This window comes from Penicillium malachiteum, assembly GCF_028827825.1.
Source record: "Penicillium malachiteum strain IBT 17515 chromosome Unknown utg000004l:1.0-4883003.0:1.0-4884900.0, whole genome shotgun sequence".
In the NCBI taxonomy this organism is placed as follows: Eukaryota; Fungi; Ascomycota; class Eurotiomycetes; order Eurotiales; family Aspergillaceae; genus Penicillium; species Penicillium malachiteum.
In genome coordinates, this window is record NW_026643097.1 from 3,683,977 (window position 1) to 3,696,093 (window position 12,117).

The following is a 12,117-nucleotide window of genomic DNA, read 5'->3' on the forward strand; positions in this document are numbered from 1 at the left end:
AAATTACTATTGTATATAGGGCGTATGGCCTGCTGTAAGCTGTATCATTAGCTGTATCACTAGGCTAAATTAGCTAATTCGGCCACGCACACACACTCATTCAATTTAATTTCCTTTCTACCCTCTCTCCGCTCACCCTGTACGCCCTAATGAGAACCGATACTGCGCGGCGGGCAGCTGTGATTGCCCTTAAGGCCGTAGGCTATACAACCAAACAAATTGAGACGATTCTTTCGATCCCACATCGCACTGGTGATGCGATATGGCATCGTGCAATAGATAGTCGTTTCGACCCTACCCAGCTTCCACTAAATATTTCCGATGCAATGTTAGTCGATAGTCCGCGGTCTGGACGCCCATCTTAACAGGCAGATGAGACCAACAAAAACACTAGTATTGGGACGAAAGCCCAGATAGATTGCTGCGAACGTGAGGGAAGCTGTGAATCATTAGCAGCGCAATTAACTGATGAATCTGGTATGTTAAATTCAAGTTAGTATCTCTATTAGGCCTAATTTGATATTGAATATATTGGATTTGGTGTCAAGTTTAGTGTCAAATTTAGGTAATTACCTTACTAATATTTGATTCAAATGTTATATTAGGTGTTCAAATATCAACTACTACAAGTTCAAGTTGAACAGTTTGGCGTGATGTATGATCGTCGAAGAGCAAATTAAGGCCTGGATTCAGCGAATTCTGTGACACATACAGCACTTGAGCAAATTATCAATCTAGATGGGGATAATGGATGAGGACTGAGAGAGACGTGATAAGAGGTGAAATGTTAGTAGTTCCTAGTGGAATATCAGGTGATATCAACCATGGTGGCGACAGTGATGACGACTCACGGTGTCTAGGTGGAAGGAGGACAAAAGTTTTCGGTCTGTAATTAGCAACATTTAGCTGCATATTTCAATTTCTTCCAAGGTTTGAAGAGTGCTAGTACTCGGTATACTGAACTTGAAGATCATGCCATTGAAATCTATCTTTGAATTCACGCTTGGCTCACACTGGCACTGACAGATTACATCAATCCTTCATAAAACATTGACCATATCAACCGAAAATCATTATCCAGTGGGGAACAGCGGCCCCTCGGGATCATCAAATATATCCACAATAAGCCGTGCAAAGTCAATTCGAACTGGAATTGTTTACAGAGCAAACAAAACTGCCGCAACTGCGGCTCCACCCAGAACGGCACCCGCTGTAACGGCAGGTGCCGCATTTCGTGTCGAGTCACCCGTAGTGTAGCCCGTCGAAGTGGGGTTTCCGTTAGAATCGGTGTAGGTAGAGGTAGCGCTCGCAGTGGTGTAAGCAGAGCCATCAGTAGTGGTAGTGCTGGTGCCGGTAGTAGTAGTAGTGCCAGTGGTATGACCTGACGAGACAGCGGCAGACACGATACTGGAGTAATCATTTGCGGTGAAGGCAACCCGGGTGATGCAGTTGGCCTCATTGCTCCAGGTCGATGTGGGGCCGTCATAGTTGGTTCCACTGCAGAAGGGGAAACAGCCGGAGAGGGCTGAGTGAACGTCATCTGCGGTGTCGCGGTACTGATCGTAGTCCATTACACAGCAGTAAGGATCATTGTTGTCCTCGACTGTCAGGGAGCCGTGGCAGCAGCGTCCGTCACCGTTGTAGTTAATTGGAGTCCAGTCAGTTGGACAGTTTGTAACCAAACGCTTGCCAAAAATATCTCCGCCCTGGATTGTTGCGGTGAAAAGTTAGTGGGGTGGGTGTGAGATGGAGTAAGGCTGTGTGGTATTACCAGGTTGAAGCGCGCATTTGCAGCCACGGCAAAGGACATGACGGCCGGGATGAGGAATTTTTGTAGTGAAGGCATTTTGGAAGATAAATAGAGAAGATTCGATCAGAAGATTCAAGGTGAGAGTCGTGATGGACGTGATTGACCCGGGGTAATCGGAGGTTTTATATGCAACCGATGCTGGCGGTATAATCGTGGAAGCCTGGCAGCTCGTAAAAATATCGAAATGAGATACATCATATGTCTTGAGTGGGTCCTCACAGATGTTTGCTCAAGGGGAGGATGGTATTGAGCATCTCCAAACTGGAATATCATTGGAAGATGCTGGGAAATGCCGCACGGGATGAAGCCTGAGTGCTCCTTGCTGACCCATATGGTAGTCAAAACTAGAATATTTATTCATAGACATAAGCGACCAGCGAATGAATCATGAACTGCATGGAATCTAAAAAAACTCGGAAGTCAATTTTTCTCAGCTTGCAGATCATTACTGTACCCGATATGCAAGGGTCTCGGTCTATTTGCTTCCTCCGCGAGGGTGTTCGAGAGAAATACTCCGAAGAAGGGAGAACATTTCATCGCCAATGCGAACATTACTAATTGGCCCTTGCTTCATAACTATGATCCGAACTGAAGACGATGTCGTAATGCCAATCAAGGATCTTGGACTTTATCATGTGGTCCACAGAACTTGGAGAGATCCTTGTCGACTTGCAGGCAGTCTTCCAGTCAACTGGTGCTAGCTTAATGAAATTGCTTCATAGCATGCTCGCATACATCTGAGATTTCCACTGAATATTGGCCAAGAGGAAGTGTAACCTGATATTTGAGACGGATTGATCAATTCTAACAAAGTCTAGTCTAGAGTTTAGTCAAATGGGCAGCGCGGCACGCCTCCAGACCAGAAGGTCCATCGAAGATTTGCTTTTCCAGCATTCGAATACTAACCTAAGTTTTGCTATTAGCATTCGACTCAAATAGTGGGTAGTTGACATGTAATTGCGTTGAAACTACTTACATGCTGCATTCCAAGCTGGTCGACTCTTTGAACGCCAAGCAATCGCATGCAAGTCTTGGTCTCGTCCGCGAGGACTATAGATTCATTAGTAAACAGACTGTCATGTCGATGACGTCGCCATTCACTTACGTTGCAAAACTTTCTTGACACCATCTGGGCCGCCAGCAGCTAAACCAAACAAGGGGGGCCGCCCAATGCCAACACCCTTTGCACCTAAGCAAAGAGCTTTGACAACATCAGTTCCTCTCTTGACTCCACCGTCAACCCAGACTTCAATCTTGTCAAAGACCTCTGGACAGTATTTCCTGATCTCAAGTAGAGTATGCAAAGCTGGAGGGGCTGTATCCATAGATCTGCCGCCGTGGTTAGAAAGAATCACGCCCTTCACTTGAGGTAGATGCAAAGATGCGATATAGGTATCCTCGTGAGTCTGAACGCCCTTGATAATAACTGGAAGACTTGTATGCTTGCTCAACCATCCAAGGGTCTCCGTCCAGGTCAAAGTAGGATCAAGTCCGAAAAATACTTGCTTGTCTTGAGACTTGTTCGAAAAGTCCTTGTCGTGCTCTTCTGTCAACTCATCGAGGACATTACCACCACGCAGATCATCTTCTCTCTTGCCCATGACCGGGGAATCAAGCGTGAGCACTATGAATTTAATCATTTTCAGTTTGTTAACCCGAGCGATCATCTTTTCGCTCCTGCTTCGGTCGTCCTGCACATAGAGCTGCCATCCAAATACTTGGTCTGGGGAAGCGTGCTCCACGATCTGTTCCGGTGTCATAGAGGCACTATTTGAGATAATCTGTAGAGTTCCAAAGCTGCGGCAAGCCTCCGCGATACCCGCCTCGCCAGTTGGATGTCCTAAACGGGCTTGTGCCGCAGGAGACACGTAAATGGGCATAGACACCTGATTGCCTAGCAATTTTGTCTCGAGGCTACACTCCTGACAATCAATAAAGACTCGAGGACGCAGGAGAATAGAGCGATAGGCCTCCGTGTTCCAGCGCTTAGAGAGTTTGTCGTCCGCGGCTGAGTAGTAGTATGCCCAAGCTTTCTTGTTGATCTTTGCTGTTCCGAGCTGTTCGATCTCATCGAGATTGAGAAGGGACTCAATAGGAGGATGTTCTTGGGCTGTCTGTGAAGTTGCTGGCTTGTCCGCTTCCTTAGGAACGGTTGTAGGGTCTACAGTGCCTAGCAAAGCCTCTGGCTTGAGACTTTCTTCCAGAGTCCCCTCTGGGTGAACTGGGTCGAACTCCTCAGTCGCATCTTTACCAGCAAGCCTGAGAATCACCTTTGCGCCTCCCGGGTGATTGGCTACAAAGTCGGTCACCTAAGATTTTGTATGAGACCGACGGACACGTCACGGATTGTAGGGGAAGTATCCTGGCTCCATGCTCTTACATCGTAAACCTTGCCATAAAGGATGACCCAACAACTCTTGTTGCTGTTGTGCTGAGCGACTATAATAAGGGACTCGGAGTCAGTGATTTGAACTTGAAAGCAGTGAGATGAAAGGTTAGCAGAGTATTGTTGGTTTTACCTTCAGCAGCATCGAATACTTTCAAGTTGCTCATGTTGCCAGATGAGGTTGGATTCTTGACTAAACAGGGGGGGTTATTTCTCCAACAATGGCGCTCTTAGCTCAATTTAAAGCAGTCGGCACGTCCAACCGAACAGCACCTTTCAACAACATTCGGCGTTCAAACACCAATTTGTCCAGTGGGTCTTTTGCCCTTCTGAGTTATCCCAAAATCCCTATCTGGTCCAATAAAGAGGAAGGTGTTAGCGAAGAGATAAGCGGTGCGGGGAATCGGTGTAACCGCTACCGGGAGCTCCATATGGGCCATATCCACCTGCCCAGCCCAAGTGGTTATGCCGCATGCGTTATTGTGACAAATGTCAGCTTAAAATTGAGCTCAACGATTCTGCGCAGCTTTCTAACTTGAATTTTCCCAGTTTTCCCAGCTGAGCAGACTGCTATACCTCAGTAGGGGTGAGCCGTCATACCACCCCTGGAATCCGAGAGGAATGACTTCAACCACAACTTCTGGTCCCCGGTGGCTGGGTTACGGATGAAATAGCCACAATCCATACAACACTAAAGAGTCCGAAACTTGGATATCGCAATGCGAGCTTTATTTGAGAAATTGAGGTTTCACCTCCGCAGTGACTAAATGGCACCAGAAATCACTACGTTTAACTGTTTGGGTCTGGCCGGCCATTCCCACACCCCCTTTCTCTCCCGGGCTTCCCCATTTTTGCGCGATACTCATACCAAGAGCAAAAAGCACATGGGCAGTGTCCGGAACTTGAGTTTCCTTGTCAACCCTTGGGAGTCGACTATGTGCCCTTTCGTATATTCTTTTGATGCTAAGTGCTCTCGGGGTCAACGGGGAAATGGACCGCTCAATCAGACCGAGGACAAATTGGAGATTAGAGATTGTATGCGGGGTATATGGGGTACTAAGAGAGGCTCACGGCGAATAGGATCAAGACAAGGAACTAACTAGCTGTATACAGGTAGTACCATTCTGCCCAGAAGGAACGATGAAACTCTGAATCTGAAAAGACTCAGGTGATTTCGAAACTCTCGTCTGCTTCAAATGTGCAAATATTCTGACTCCTATGAGGTCCCATTTTTGCATGCTACAACCCGTTCAATTTCATAGAAGCAGCTAGCACCAAGGCGAATTGAGTACAAAATCATACGAAAAGACTCTTATACGCCAACTGTCTTTGAAATAAGAAACAGAACCCACTTTCAGCCTGGGGAATGAATACACGCGGAAATCATTGAGCTCTCCCAACCTTCATGTCAATGGAAATAGTACCATTCTGCTAGATTTTCAATTTTATGACCCGGCCCTGCTCAAAAACAGCGTCCTGGCCTCGAAACTACAGCTCGTGTCATACAGCTAGAGCGAGTCATCGTCAAATTCCCCGTTTCTTGAGCCAGACCACCAAATTCTCAGTCGATCCCCTTTACCCCGTAGATCGAGATGACATCTCCACCCAAAGCAACGTCCCTGAACGAATGGACCAAGGAAGAGCCCACTGCGACAGGCGTCCAGACCCAGAATCGTGACAATGGATGTGAAGAGGCAGCGGCTTCGGAGCGGCCACGGGCACCAGCTTTGAAGCGGAAATTGAAAAGTAGGCATCTTCAGATGATCGCTATCGGTACGTCCCAACGAACTTCTTTCTCAGACTATCCAACTCACTCTTCTCAATGCAGGCGGAACAATTGGAACTGGTCTTTTCATCTCCAGTGGCGAAGCCCTGGCACACGCTGGTCCTGTTGGTGCCTTGATCGCCTACATATTCATCGGTAGCATTGTGTTCTCAGTTATGACATCTTTGGGCGAAATTGCCACGTATCTGCCCATTCCAGGCGCTTTTACATCTTATGCGACAAGACTGATTGATCCAAGTCTTGGATTTGCCATGGGCTGGATTTACTGGTTCTCATGGGCTATTACATACGCACTTGAGTTGACTGCTACGGGTCTCATTATTCAGTACTGGGATTCCACTATCAACATCTCTATTTTCATCGCCATCTTCTGGGTTGTCATATCGCTTCTGAATCTACTGCCCGTTAACTTCTATGGCGAGTTAGAATTCTGGCTGTCAACAATTAAGGTAATTCCCAACCGCTGAAATTCCAAAATGAGGACCATTCTCTCTAACAATTCTAAACAGGTGCTTACTGTGCTGGGATTTATTATCTTCGGCATCTGTATCGATGCCGGTGCCGGAGACCAAGGGTACCTCGGCTTTCATAACTGGGTCCATCCAGGACCATTCGTCGACTACCTTGTCACCCCCGGACCGACCGCAAAGTTCGTCGGTTTCTGGGCCGTGCTTATCCAGGCCGGATTCTCATGTCAAGGCACTGAGCTAGTCGGCCTTGCAGCCGGTGAAAGCGAGAACCCACGACAAACAGTACCAAAGGCAATCAAAGCAACATTTCTCCGAATCCTGCTTTTCTATATATTCTCGGTCTTTTTCATCGGTCTTCTCGTCCCATCTGATAATAAAGATCTTCTTTCAGGCTCATCAAACGCATCAGCATCGCCATTCGTCATTGCAGCTAAACTGGCCGGTATTAAAGTCCTTCCCGGCCTCATTAATGCGGTTCTATTGACTGTAGTGCTCTCTGCTGCGAATTCAAATGTCTACTCCGGGAGTCGCATGTTGATCGGTTTAGCAAATGACGGGTATGCGCCCTCATTCTTTGCAAAGACGAGTAGGAGCGGCGTGCCATACTTCGGTGTCGTGCTTACCGCTGCCTTTGGACTGCTTGGTTTTATGAATCTTTCAACCTCCGGAACCACAGTGTTCAATTGGCTGTTGAATATCTCTACAGTTGCGGGATTCATTTTATGGGCTTCGTTAAATGCCTGCCATATTTCATTTATGCGTGCGTTGAAAGCTCGAAGAATATCGCGAGATTTTCTTCCTTATAAGGCTCCATTTCAACCATTCCTCGCTTACTATGGGCTCTTTTTCAACATTCTCATTTTGTTCACTCAGGGTTTTACAGCGTGGATCCCTTCATTTAGCGTGGAAAGTTTCTTCGTCGCATATGTGAGCTTGATTCTTTTCGCTGTGTTGTGGATTGGGCATAAGATTGTCTTCAGGGATAGCCTGGTGTCTCCTCTTCAGGCTGATTTAGATACTGGGCGTGCTGAAATCGAGAATGAGCACTGGGATGTGTCGGTGCCCACCACATGGTACGGGAAAATATGGTACTGGCTGAACGGTTGAGATGTCGGTGAATGATGCGATGCCCTCAAAATTGAGGTATCCGATAGTAAACAGTATCAACAGGACATATGAAGGTGTTCTTGATTGGGTATTAGGTTCCCTAATAGAAGAATCTTCCATTGAAGTTCCAACTTCCAGGCAATTTAGATCTTGGATGCATCGTCATACCAACCAATCTTTTACCATATGATAGGTACAAGATGCTGGTGGTGACATTAATTATTTTATCCCTCATTTCCACCTGGGCATGGTAAATATTAACTCAGAGCTGAAGAAGAAAATTTCAAGTGTCCTTCAAGTTCCAGACGTGTCAGATAGATCATATTCCTCTGCGGCTTCCAATGAATCGAGATCCACACTTGATGGGCTCGCTCCCCGTCTTAACAGCATTTCCACAATCTGCTGTTCCCCAAAGAAAGTCGCTAAAGATAGTGCCGTGAATCCACCTGCTCTTTCTTCATTCTTGATATTGATGTCTGCCCCTTTGTCCAGCAAGAACAGCATCATTTCCTCATTTCTCTCCCTGCAAGCCAACAACAGTGGAGTCTCGCCAAATTTATCTTTTGCGTCAATATCTGCGCCTTTCTGCAGAAGCAGAGACGCAACCCCTCGGTGCCCGCGGTGCATAGCCCAGTGCAGTGGATATTCTCCCCGAACACTTCTCGTCATCATATCTACACCATCTTCTAGTAGCAGCCCAACAGTAGCTTCATCCCCTTCACGAACTGCATTGTAAAATTGCGCTTGCTGAGTCCACTTCTTTGCTTCGGACTCAAGACCTTGGTATCTCAAAAGGAGCTTTAACATATCCTCATCACCATTTGCTGCTGCTTTTTGCAAAGGCGTTTGGCCGTTTTTGTCTTCTATCTTGGGGTCTGCGCCGTGTTCCAGAAGCAGTTGTGCAACTGCAGTGCGTCCATGAATGGTTAAATGTAGAGGTGTTGAGCCACTCTTGGTCTTTGCATTGATACTAGCTCCTTTTTCCAGTAGGAGAAGAGCGATATCCTCAAACTCACGGCATGTCGCTAGATGTAACGGTGTCCACTTGTCATTTATGGGGCCTTTAATTGCCTTTGTGACATCCGCCCCATGATGGATCAAAAGTTTGACAGCCTCAAGTGACTGTTTTTGGCGGTAAGGGGCTGACCCGTAGTGCAAAGGCGTATACCCCCCCTTTACTCCCAATTGCATTAGCGTCTGCCCCGTTTTCCAGTAGCAGGGTCATTATTTCAATATGGTTGAAAGATGTTGCCACAGCCAAAGCAGTATCACCATCATCATTACGCTCATCCAGATTGAAAGCAGCAGATAATGCCTTCTGTAACACGCCATAGAAGCCCCAGGCACATGCCGTAAATACTGGAGACTTGGTTGGATTCAAGCTAGCCTTGATCCTCGGATACAACTCACGGGTATCGACCTCCTCTAAAACATCTGCCCAGATTTGCAAGCATGTGGTGAAACCATCGCTTGGCTCTCCAGGGGATAGGAGCTTGCTGACAAGGTTCTCAAGGGGTTGTCCTTTTTCATCGTCCACCAATGCTTGTGAATAATGGAATGGCCAGTACAACGCTGTATACTGAAGGAACCCATCCCTTTCCGTCGCGTCCGCATCTCCCTGAGAACATCCATTAAGCAAATGTAAGAGTGAGGTTCTCGCTACCTGAGTATTTGCATTGGCGGTGGTATAGCGATGCTTTAAGCCGCTGACCAAATATTCTCGAACTGAGAGATGCGCAAACTGAACCATTTGGTTATGATCAATGATGATGAAGTTACTGCAGATTGCCAGAATATAGTCTTCATCCACTGCCTCATCGGGGTCGCCATTTGAACCAAGAGACACCGCTTTCACGAGGATTTCGATGCTCAAAGGTCCTCGGGAACACATTATCCATTTCAATGTTCGTTCTGCAGCACTGCGGTCCTCATCTGTCGACACGTTCATATCGTAAATCTCGTCGTACACCTCCTCCAGCTCTGGAATCCCAGATCCTGATTCAAGTGTTTCAAGCTTTTTCCTGAACACATCTGGTCGCCTGATTTTAGACTTGGAGCTAAAGAAAATATCCAGCTGCAGTTCAACCCATCGAAACCTATATCCTCCATTAATTAGTGAAATATAATAAACATTAGGGGCTAAAACTCTTTACTCACATTCCTTGAGCCCGGTCGCTGAGGGTCTTAATGATTCGATGCTTGAGCGCCGATGATTTGCATTGATCCAGACGTCGTTGATTCTGCTCAATCTTGGTTTTGATGAAAAGTTCGATGTCATCTTTGTTATCGAGACCGACTTCTATCCTGACATTGTCTGGAAATACATCCTGAACGGGGACATGCATTCGACTCGAAAGTAGAAATCTGACTCTCCCTTGACCTGCAACCATTATTTCCTCTAGATTAGACAGGAGCTCGTCAAAGTCGGAGCATTCGTCCAAAGCATCAATGATGATTGTAGTGTGATTGTTGGACGCGATAAGTTGATTTAACAGCTTAATGCAGTCATCTGCTAGTAGCTCACGGCCACCATAACCCTGATCTTGCTGCCATTGTCGGTAACTCTCTTTCACAATGGGTGCAACTGAGAGATTGGTTTTTGACCACGCTAGTTGACGAAGAATACTTCGAAGAACGGCTTTTGGACTATTTGCCTCGTTTGTTCCCTGTTTTCTCGAGCAATAAAAGAATGCCATTCGATCGGGTTCTTCGCCAATAGGTCTTGATTGATTCAAAAATTGTTCCACAACAAGACAACTGGAAATTTCTCTGGTTAGATTCAAAATTCACATCAATAAGAGGCTGGCTTACACTAAAGAGCTTTTTCCGGTGCCAACTAGATGTCAGGTACCAGCTTAGCGATTGAATGCAACCTGAAAAGTGAATTTCGCTCACCTGGTCCGGGCAACCAGAGGACAGACTGGCTCTCATCACTGGTATTCCGCCACGACTCAAATTCCGACCGACAAAAGAGCCATTTTCCTGACTGTGCGTAGTCGCTGTTCAGCTTTCCATGCTCCAGGATTCGGATATGATCATTGTGAGGCATGTTAGTTGAGACCCAATCAAGGATTTCTTTATGTTCTGGGCAATAATTAGTTCAAGTTATCTGTGCATGCTTCTGAGCCTGATACGTACCACGCCGATCATTATCATTGATCAGTGCCTCATTTTGGTCCTTTATATGACTCAAGTCAAAAGACACTTGCTCCATCTGTTGATCCTGTTGTTCCAAGATATCCTTTAGCTCCCAGTATCGATCCGTTTGTTCTAGATATTCACAATCATTAGTCTATCCGCCGGTTTAATGTGAGAGCTTGTCAATAGTATACCTTCGGAGTCGAAAATCTGAGTAAACTTTCTGCACTCTGCATCCAGGTTGACAATATCTTGCAATAGTGTGTTCCAGTCGTCGACTTTTGGAATTGCTCTCGCATACTGCACTACAAGACGGTAAATTCAGCATTGTATAACCAAAGTCGGCATTGGTTGAAGGGAAATAGTAGACTCACCTAAGCGATTGCGTTTACTGTGCGATATGATTGTCCCCTGGTATACCAAAATAGTGGTGTAGAGATTGACGACCTGCGTTCTGAAGTCTTTGTTGAGATCTATAGCCTGACTTCTCTGTCTTTGCTCAATATAGATCTCCTCAACCTTTGCATATCTCGTGATAATAGGGGAGATTTGAGCCAACCCTTGAAGCGCGGCAGCATTCTGTTCGGCGCCACTCAGTATCAGCTGTAAGCACGTTTTAGTCATTTATCTCTAACAAAAATTCACTTGGATATGTGAAATCGATACCTGCAAAATCATATTGACGCCCACCCAAGCGACTCCCATATGGGACGGGTCGACATTGGCGATAGCATTGCCCAAATTCTTAAACACAGACACAGCCTTGAGTATACCATCCATGGCTTTCCGTAATTTCGCTTTCTCGCTCTCATCACGATGCTTCCAAGGGAAAGGAAGGTCTCTTTCCTGAATTCGACTTTTGCTTTCCAATATGGACTTCGCTATTTGGCCTGATAAATCTCTACCGCATGAAGGCTGTACCTCCTCTAATTGGGCGAATAATTGAGGATGTTCCGTACGCAGCCTCTGGGAGGCTTCTTCCCAACACGGTTTTTCGCAAGCAATATCATTGCAATAGGACTTTCCTTTGTCCATATTTCGGATTTTTATTCCTATGAGTTAGTCCAGATTTGTGACAAGAGGACTATAGGATAAGTGAGGCGGTGCTTGGATGATGTGGTTGCTCAGAGATGGGTCACCTGATAGAGGGGTAGTAGATATTACACTAAAATTCCCTTAATTAGCTTAGTCGCAACATTTGAAGGATTGCTGGGGGGGATTTTGTGGCTTGGTTTCAGCCGTCTCCCAAATGAGCCTCAGCCTGTACCGATTTCTGATGATGAAAGTGGAGCATATGGGATGCATTATTTAGACGGACGTTTGATTAACCCAGCTATGAGGTTCCCGGATTAGGCATGATTAAATGAACTAAAGAGGAGTAAACGTGCGAACATGAGTAGTAAGAAACTGTAGATTTTTC

General features: G+C 46.2%; 4 protein-coding genes across 4 annotated transcripts; 1 reads left to right on the top strand and 3 right to left on the bottom strand.

The window, feature by feature from the left end:
• Positions 1-1,157: 1,157 nt before the first annotated feature.
• Positions 1,158-1,846, bottom strand: N7483_009467 (uncharacterized protein; the record flags this gene model as incomplete). The annotated part of the gene is made up of 3 exons (XM_057092894.1): positions 1,158-1,344; positions 1,402-1,706; positions 1,772-1,846. 3 exons carry the CDS (start codon positions 1,844-1,846, stop codon positions 1,158-1,160), a joined length of 567 nt encoding a protein of 188 aa, XP_056944068.1.
• Positions 1,847-2,629: 783 nt separating this feature from the next.
• Positions 2,630-4,363, bottom strand: N7483_009468 (FMN-dependent alpha-hydroxy acid dehydrogenase; the record flags this gene model as incomplete). Its single annotated transcript, XM_057092895.1, has 5 exons — positions 2,630-2,716; positions 2,787-2,860; positions 2,916-4,119; positions 4,191-4,249; positions 4,330-4,363. 5 exons carry the CDS (start codon positions 4,361-4,363, stop codon positions 2,630-2,632), a joined length of 1,458 nt encoding a protein of 485 aa, XP_056944069.1.
• Positions 4,364-5,788: 1,425 nt separating this feature from the next.
• On the top strand, positions 5,789-7,559 carry N7483_009469 (Arginine permease CAN1; the record flags this gene model as incomplete). Its single annotated transcript, XM_057092896.1, has 3 exons — positions 5,789-5,969; positions 6,025-6,431; positions 6,492-7,559. The coding sequence occupies 3 exons, from the start codon at positions 5,789-5,791 to the stop codon at positions 7,557-7,559; spliced, it is 1,656 nt and encodes a 551-aa protein (XP_056944070.1).
• Positions 7,560-7,853: 294 nt separating this feature from the next.
• Positions 7,854-11,477, bottom strand: N7483_009470 (uncharacterized protein; the record flags this gene model as incomplete). The annotated part of the gene is made up of 10 exons (XM_057092897.1): positions 7,854-8,681; positions 8,728-9,177; positions 9,223-9,655; positions 9,717-10,316; positions 10,371-10,395; positions 10,455-10,643; positions 10,698-10,829; positions 10,892-11,002; positions 11,072-11,300; positions 11,364-11,477. 10 exons carry the CDS (start codon positions 11,475-11,477, stop codon positions 7,854-7,856), a joined length of 3,111 nt encoding a protein of 1,036 aa, XP_056944071.1.
• Positions 11,478-12,117: the final 640 nt, after the last annotated feature.